The sequence below is a fragment of the Zingiber officinale genome, chromosome 7B (genome assembly GCF_018446385.1).
Source record: "Zingiber officinale cultivar Zhangliang chromosome 7B, Zo_v1.1, whole genome shotgun sequence".
Taxonomy (NCBI): Eukaryota; Viridiplantae; Streptophyta; class Magnoliopsida; order Zingiberales; family Zingiberaceae; genus Zingiber; species Zingiber officinale.
Window position 1 is genome coordinate 113,993,195 of NC_055999.1, and position 8,935 is coordinate 114,002,129.

The 8,935-nt window shown below is 33.3% G+C and overlaps 1 protein-coding gene across 9 annotated transcripts in view; it reads right to left on the reverse strand.

Annotated features, from left to right (window-relative positions):
• Nucleotides 1-6,115, reverse strand: part of LOC122006992 (protein-tyrosine sulfotransferase-like) — a 63,451-nt gene extending 57,336 nt beyond the window's left edge. For 5 of the 9 annotated variants that reach the window (XM_042562718.1, XM_042562717.1, XM_042562714.1 and 2 more), the window contains exons 1-3: nucleotides 6,031-6,084; nucleotides 5,722-5,941; nucleotides 5,360-5,408 (exon numbers count right to left, since the gene is read on the reverse strand). In XM_042562718.1, coding sequence (XP_042418652.1) covers nucleotides 5,360-5,408; nucleotides 5,722-5,941; nucleotides 6,031-6,069 — 308 coding nt within the window. In that variant the 5' untranslated portion in view covers nucleotides 6,070-6,084. Of the gene's footprint in view, nucleotides 1-5,359; nucleotides 5,409-5,721; nucleotides 5,977-6,030 lie in introns of those variants that run through there. The other 4 variants (XM_042562722.1, XM_042562719.1, XM_042562721.1 and 1 more) reach the window with 4 other exon arrangements.
• Between the last annotated feature and the right edge of the window lie 2,820 nt (nucleotides 6,116-8,935).

The following is an 8,935-nucleotide window of genomic DNA, read 5'->3' on the forward strand; positions in this document are numbered from 1 at the left end:
ACTGCTTTTGGCGTAGATCCGGCCCTCAACGGTGTTTCTGTGCATCCGTTGTGTTTTCCGGCCATCGAGCCGTGATTCTTTGCTATTTGTATTACTGCTATGATGATACATCCATCCGGCAGAGCCGCGACGACTCGATCTGTATCCGACCAGCTCACCCATCCATCCGAGGGCGCCCCCCCGGGCCAGGGTACGTTCTCGTACCTTCATTGCACTCATACTAATTACTTATTTTACTGCTCTATTTTATGTGATCGCTTATATGTCTGTGGGATTCGCCTCGAGCACCGAGGTAGCAGAGGCCCAGGTATAGTTGACCGGAGGAGGACTTCAGACGACCTGGTCAACGCAGCGGACAGATCATCGACCGGGTCATGGGGATGCGGTCAACCTTCCAGACACGTCACACCCCGGCAGGTTCGTTTTCTCAGCTTCCAGACAGGATCAAATACAAAAAAAATAATTTTAAAGAAAATAAATTGAAGATAAATTTGAGATTACCTCATCTACAATAAAAAGAAGAAATTAAAAAATCTTCAAGATTTAAAATATTCAAGATTGGCACACTAACAATAAACAAAAATATTCAAAATTGATACATTTGCAAAAAAAAAATAATAATTTTTATCGTATGAAAATTTTTCCTCTAGAAGAAGTTATTTTCTTCTTCGCTTCATCAATTTCATTCCTAGTCCTTGGGTTGACACTTCGATTTTAGTGTTTTGCCAAGTAGGAATTAGAAGGTAGCTTTAAATATGATGCAAAATATTCTCATTCCAATACAAACCCACTTGCTATTTGTGAGATGGATTTTGAACAAGAATTTTAATCCAATCCAAGATTTACAAATTTTGAAGGTACAAAAATCTCAAGGGCTACCACACCACTATTTGATCATATACAAACTTCATGATAATGTTGGGAACAAATTAGACTTGCATAATTCTTGTAAAAGTTCCCTTTTTTGAATGTTGCTTTTGTTATTTACTTTATTTGTTAAATTTTATATTGATTTAATTGATTTTTCCTTATAAAAATATTCCATATCATTATGCTCTAGTTCATGATAAACTCATCCTTCAAATATAATAACAATACCATATAGATCACATGTATTGTTTCGTTGTTTATGCATAGTATCAATGTTTAAACTTTTAATCAGTGTTGAAGTTTTTTTATTTAACGGTAAAAAGTATAACTTTGATATAGTATCTTACTATGCAGCTATTATTTTAAGATAAACTATAATTTGATTTCTTTATATTGGGCAAATCAAGTTCATTCATTGAGTAAATAATAATTTAATAAATTAAGTTATTTAAATTTTATTAATATATTATAAATTTATCTACTATCTACCTTTTATATATATATATATATCTTATTATTTTATTAAAGATCTCTCCCCTTTACTAACTAACTTTGGTGAAGTCTAAAATGAATTTACGTTAATATCCTTTTTTCTATTCACACTAAAAATAATTCAAGGTTTATTAGTAATTCCACAAGCGAAACAATCAGTGATCTAGAGTTCGAGACTCAGCTGCAGCATATTATTATGAATTTTTCTCATCATTAATTTTCTCTGGTTGTTTTATATAAAAAAAATATAATTCTCTTTAATCCCACATCTTAGAATTGACAACACTGTGATCAAAGAAGCTTCTATAAATATTTTAGGCCGACAATGTTAAAAAATATACTTTTCTTAGTTTTTTTTACTAAGATAAGTATAATATTAAATTAAATTAATTTTTTTCATAGGGAAGTCGTAAGGGTGACACTTGAAAATCCAAACAATTCAGATTTTCAAAGACCCAAATAATTCAGATTTTCAAAAGTCAGGTATTTTACCCTAATGACTCTACTAATGACTCTACTTTAGTATTTTAATGCTAAAATGCTTTAATTAATATAATTTCATTATAAAGGGTCAATGGGATTTCAATATATTATATTACACACACGACGTGTGTGCACGATCACTGGTATATATATAAAAGTCATAGTATAATCAAGGATTAAAATACCGTGTCGTACCGGTGGAAACGAGTAAAGCATCTCGTTCCACTCGTCGACCGGCACCGGCACGACCCTGGTACCAGGCCTCGCGGCAACAGAGAGGTGTTGCACAACCCCGCGTCAGCCGTGGATGGGGCGCGCGACCCCGCGTCCGCGTTGGAGGGGGCGCGCGACTCCACGAACGCAACGGAGAGGTCGCGCAACCACTGCGTCCGCGACGGAGGGGTCACGAAACTGTCGCGACTGCGCTGGAGTCCCGCGAACCCAGCGATCGCGTAGTCGTGCAATTTTCTCGTCTCGCACAAGGGAGTGGCAGGGTGTTTTTTAAATTAAAACTTAAGTAAATTACTTTAATCAACTCCTAGCTATGATTGGGATAATATAAAGAGGTTTTATTAAACCCAAATAAAATTATCTAATTAATTTATTTTAATTCTAAAAAATTATAATAAAACTTTTCATTTATTTATTTATTTTCATATTTATTTCAAGATTATTTTTATATTTTATTTTTAATTAATATATTATATATTTAAAAAATACCGAAACTATATCGCCACGACATGATACAATACTGAAACCGTATCATTCTGATCCAGGACCGAAACCTCAGCACAAGTCGAGATTTTAAACCATGAGTATAATAAATAGATATTGTATATAAGTTAAATAACATTATATATTACATCATGTCAGATTTATCAGTTTATAATTAAATTATCAAATCTTAGTAGATTTACATATAATTTACTAATTAAATTAGCATAACTTATTTACTAAGTTAGTATAATTAACTAAGTAATTAAATTAAATAATTATATGTTTTATATAATCTAACTTATTTAATTTATATAAGTTTTGTAACCATAAAATATAAAATAGAGGTTATATTTATGTTAAATAATTATAACTTAAAATTACAAGCTATATAATTTTATTTATAACTTATATAATATATTTAATTATAATTTACTGAATTGTATGAAAGGGAACTTTGTGTAACGATAAAATTGTTGTCATGTGACCTAGAGGTCACGGATTCAAGTTTCGGATCCATTGGTGGGAGCTTCATGCATCGGGCTACCCTTAACTTATTTGAATTGTATAATTTTTTTAATTGTAAGATACTTAATATGTAATTGATGCATCCTGTATAGTTAATCATATGAAACTATGTGATGCAATAGTGGAATCGTGTAACTCATGGATGTCAAACAAGGTCAACTTTCTCAATTGATTCCTCACCCAATTGCCCTACAATTTTCAATTGGGTGATCCAACCCTTATTGATTAGATGACGCCTTCCTTTGCTTAAGTTTGTTGTTGTTCATTTCTTGATAACGAGAGATGCACCTTCTTCTCATCCCTAGTTATCAATTTCATATCCTCTCCTTATCCCTCATCCTCATGATTGAGAAAAAAGAATAAAATTTGTAAAAAAATTTAATTGTGCCAACTAATTTCATGTTCCAATACTTCATATGATGAAAATTTCCATCCATGTCGAATGACACAAATTGATCATCATTAAAAAGGAAATAATAATCACCATATTTTCTTTATTTTTCCATATTTTATGATATTTTTATTTTATAAAATTCATTACATATCAAATTAAAATTAGAGATGACCCTAGATTTTATAGAAGTTGGACAACCTCTAATAATAAAATTCATAAGAATTATCAAGAAATAAAAATTACTCATTGGTTGAAACCAATGAGTGAAGATGAATTCATGGTAGAAGAATGATAACTATGATTTAGTGAAATTTCCCAAAAGCAAGATTGTTATGTATCACTTCCACACCAAGCACATTGATGCTGATGATCATTGGGTATGTAGTGCAATTGAGAATCCACAGAGGCCTCCCATCTCAAGGAATGTGAGGAAGTTGATGCAGTCTCGAATTAGCAATCAGCTGTGAGGATGATCAACCTAAGGATGAACAAGTAGCCAAAGGGAGGTCTCAGTCAATAGTTAGGTCTCCTTAGTGAAAACCCTAGCCGTCTCCCACCCTTTCTTTTCATCTTATCTAGCTGTGAGGATCGTTGTTTTCGTCAATTGCTTGGGGATTTCTAGTTCTCAGGTTGGAGAGTAGCTATTAAAGTCACAACTAAAGATAGCAAATCCTAGGGTGAAAACTCTAGTCGCCTCCCTCCAGTTTTTTCATCTCATCCGGCTATGAGGATCTATTTTCGCCGATTGACACTCTTTTATAAAGTGGAAGTCTAAGCATCGATCAACTTCTAAGAGATTCCAAGGTTGGGAGATGATGGAACACCAGTCATCATGGAGCGGACTGATTAATTAAAGACGAAACTAAGACTTGGGAGCTCTTGGCAGGAGGTTGTACCGGAAAATAAATGGGAAGAAGCAAAAAACAACTCTGGAACTTGTTGCAACCCAAGATGAGGAATGCAGGAAGAGGCAAGCAGCAGCAATTCCTTGTACAAAGGCAATATCTAACAAAGATACTAAAGGAAATGAAAGAAAGGTCTACTCTAGTATTTTGGTGACACTTGCAGAGGAGGACTGAAACACGAAATCCACCAACCCATCTAAAACTGAAGTAGGCATGGAAAAGAGAAAACAACTGTGTGTAATTGGTCTCAGAGAACTTGAGACTGAGGAAGAGATAGTTGAACTCCAAACACAAGATTTGAACAAGGAAGAGAACAATGGGGTTTCTGTCTGGTTAGGTATTTTACAACAAGGTGAATCTTGCACCTTGCACAAATCAGCTTATAACGATGGATAATTAATATTCAAATTTAACAAAGAGGAGGATCACGATCACAATGAAGTGTTAAATATGGGACCTTACTTTGTATTTGGTAGGCCATTACTACTGGGGGCCATATCAATGCTTTTCAAACTAGTAATCCTCCTCTTTGTTAAATTTGAATACTATCCATCCACTGCTATGAACCAAGTATGTATAAGAAAGGTTTAAAATCTTGAGTCGTACCGAAGTTTTGATCTTTAACTAGAACGATACTATTTCATTATCGTGTTAATGTTTCGATGCATGGTGTCGGTAATGGATTGGAATTGAAGGAGGGAGATGAAATATAGGAAGTAGACATTGTCTACGCCAGGCATGATTTCAAATCTTGTACTATACCGAATGAAACGATCGAAAAATATAATAAAATCTCGATACCACTCAACACAGATATTGCATCTTCTTTTGCTTCATCTCCTTCCTACTTCCTCCTTCAATCTCCAATGTATCATTGGCACCATTCATTGGATCGTCAACACAATATTGAAATAGTATCTTTCAAGTCAAAGACCGAAACTATGGTATGGAGGAAGACAGTTAGAAGTTTTACCCTGCAATTTGCAAATCTTCAACAACGTCTCCAGCAGCTGCTTTCCAACCTGAGAACTAGAAATCTCATGCAATCGGAAAAAAACAACTATCCTAACAGCCAGATAAGATGAAAAAACGAGAAAGTGGCGGCTAGGCTTTTCACTCTACCAAGAGCTCTCTCTAACTACTGACTAAGACCTCTCTCTATTGCTTTGTAACATATAAAATACTCTTCAACAATAGCATGTCCAAAGCAGGAAATAAATATCTAACATTTTGGAAAATTACGCCAAGGTTTATGGTAAAAAAAAAAAAACACTGGCGTGGCCTCAAAATGATCAGCCTTTTTCAACAAATGAAGTGATAGGGAAAGTAACTTACTTTCTGTGAGATTTATTCTCCAGTAACGAACGGCGGCCAGGTGGGACGGAAGTCGATAGCCGATCGATGAAGGGAAGAAGAAAAGAGGCGACGAAGGATTCCCTGCGCCTCCGTTATTTGTTTCCCCAATTCCTCCTCCAGTGCAGCAGCAATTGGGGTGGAAAGCAGCTGAACTCCCAAAACATGGTCGGAGGGGAGTGGAGAAATAGGCATAGGAACCCTAACCACCCAGACATTGTCGAGTCTCCGAGAGGAGTCAGGGAAATAAGTGAAAATTAGTTCAAAAACACCCAAGGCCCCACCCATTACCTGATTGGTGAACCTCGGAGGCCAACGTTCCTCCAGCATGGGTTGCCTTCAAAATTATGTTCCCCAATTCAGCCGTGTTTTGGCTTAAAATGCGAGACAACTCAAATTCCACCAGTTATGGAAATGAAAATCTCTCTGTTTTATAATTCAATTAGGCAGAAATTAAAAGTGGCTTGACTGGAAAGCATGTTTCATCCGTTATCTTCGTATTTATCTTTTTAATTTATTTGGGCATCCCTTTTGAGCTCCCATTCCATCATGAGAATGGGTGGAAGGAGCACCATCAACTTATGCAAGGATGAATACAGTGGAAGAAGTATCTCTTCGGAGGGATCTAATGACTAGTGCATGAGGTGTTATCATAATAAGGTCTGGAGTTCGAATCTCGATAAAGTCGAAGTAAATGTCTCCCTTATGTGTTAGTCATTATTCCAAAGACTAGTAGTCGTCCGTTATTTATCTCCTCCATGTTGATCTTGAGACGGGTTGACGGACGAACGTATTATAAAATAAAAATGAGATAATATATATATATATATATATATATATATAAATAAAATAATGTATGACCATCAAATAATTGTTGAAATAATTTTCTTTTATAACAGAGAAATATGTGAGATTTTAAGTGTTGATGGAATGACATTACTCATAAACCTCTACTAAATGCTCTTTATGTGATTAAAATTATTATTTAAATCATAAATTTTAAAAACAAATGATTCCTTTTCGGGATGAATTTCATGTATCGAACTATTTTTTATAAATTTTTAAAATAAATAATACAAATTTTATTATAAATATTTAGAATTTAAATATATATATATATATATATATATATATATATATATATATATATATATATACATTTAAAAATGTATTAATTTGGTGAAAGTGATCATGTAATATTTTAATCAATGTCAAACTGGCAGTGTCGTTATAAGTTGATACATTCTTATACACAATTTCATGTAAATATTAGTCTGTCTGGAATCATGTGTTTTTAAAAATATATAAACTCTAATAATCTTCTACAATATATCTATCCATTTAATTCAAAAAATATTTAAAAATTTTATTAGATGAAATTGTTAGATTATTATTTTTTAAGTCGCTTAGTTATTTTAAAAACACTCTTCACATAATGCGTCTATTTTTTCAATTTAACAAAAAGAATTGACCTTGTGATAATTTTGATAAAAAAAAACACTACATAAGTAATTTTGAATTTATTTTCAAATAAATAATAGAGATGGATCCAAGAATTAGAGATGCACTCGGCTGATCTAGAATTGGTTGAGTTCACCCAGGACGTCATGTCATAGAAGAAGTCTGAGTTCATTTCATGTGATCAAGTTATCATCTTGTTTTTTTTTATATTTCATTGAATTTTAAAAAATTATTAAATATTTTTTTTATTTATGAAATTGCTAAGTTAATTTACGGGTAATAATATTTAATTAGTAGATATTGAAATTTTGGGGCCATAATGGAAAGTCTGGTCACTAACGCTGGTGTTAGAGATCATATTGTCGATGATGTAGTAGAGGTAGTCGGCCCATGAATGCGATGTGAGGTCATGCTTGAGCGTTTCATGCAGGACCTCAATCTATAATTGCTCGCCTTCAGTATAGACGTAAGGATATGTCAACATGGATGACATGTCAATTCAGTCTTGACTGTCGAACTTATAATAAAAAAACGAGAAGATAAGAGATTAGAGGATTTGAATCTCAATGGACAAGAAAAACAGAAGAAGTCTAATCATATTTATAATTATAATAACATAAAAAAACTAATTAAATAAATATATAATTGAATTAAAAATAAAATTATAGGCAAGATAGAGCTTGTCAAAGATATAAAGGAGTAGTAAAGGATGAAAGACAAATATCGATAAATTTGTATGATCATATCTCCAACTAAATTGTTAATTAAAAGATTTTGAATTAATAAAAAAGAAAATAATTGAGAAAACAGAAGCAATATATGTAGGATTAAGTCCATATAGGTAGACTAAATTCAATTAAATCTATATGGATGAGCTTAATCTCCATAAGATGAACTTACATTCACACACAACTAAGAGCAACCACAACTCACTCCTATTATAACACTCACCACCTCATCAAAAAGCATAGGGTCCATTGTCACGTACTCATTATAACAACATATCTCTTTCACTCACATTCATTTTAATTTTAACACTCATTATTTATGAGTCTCATAGTCCACTCAATTATCCTAAAATTTTATCATATCAAATAAATATATTTTAAATATATTTTAAAATATTTAAAGTATTATTATTATTATTACTTTTAAAAATAATTTTAGTATTTTTAGAAAAATAATATTAAAATTTTACTGTTTCAATCATCTAACTATTTTAAAAATTTATAAATTTTTAATAAATAAAAATAAAAAAATACACACATGGAGTGGGTCAGTCAGGGGATGGTCCACCCCATGTTTGCTTGAACGTGTTCAAGAGAAGGGGTATTATAACATCCCTTTATAATGGTTTTAACACCAAGGGGGTGTCATAACACCCCATTAATGCATCACATTGTGGATGCTCTAATTGCATTAAGAAGTCTCCCGGGCTATTGTGCGGCTGCAAGGCATCTAGGTTATCACCCAGATACTCGCGGTTCGAGCCCTAGCTATGGCGAATTTGTAGAAATTTTTCTTCCAAATGGGGCACGCAACTAAAGGATGCTGGGTTCCTGGATGCCTGCTGCGAGTGCTTCCCGATTTACCCTGGTGGCCGGTGGAAAACTTCCGTGGAGCCGGACCGGTCACCCCAGGCTCGACGTTACCCAGCCTGATTAATCATTTTTTTCTAATTGCATTAAGAAAACTAAACCTTAATTAATTGGTCTAATACTTGATTGCATGTAAA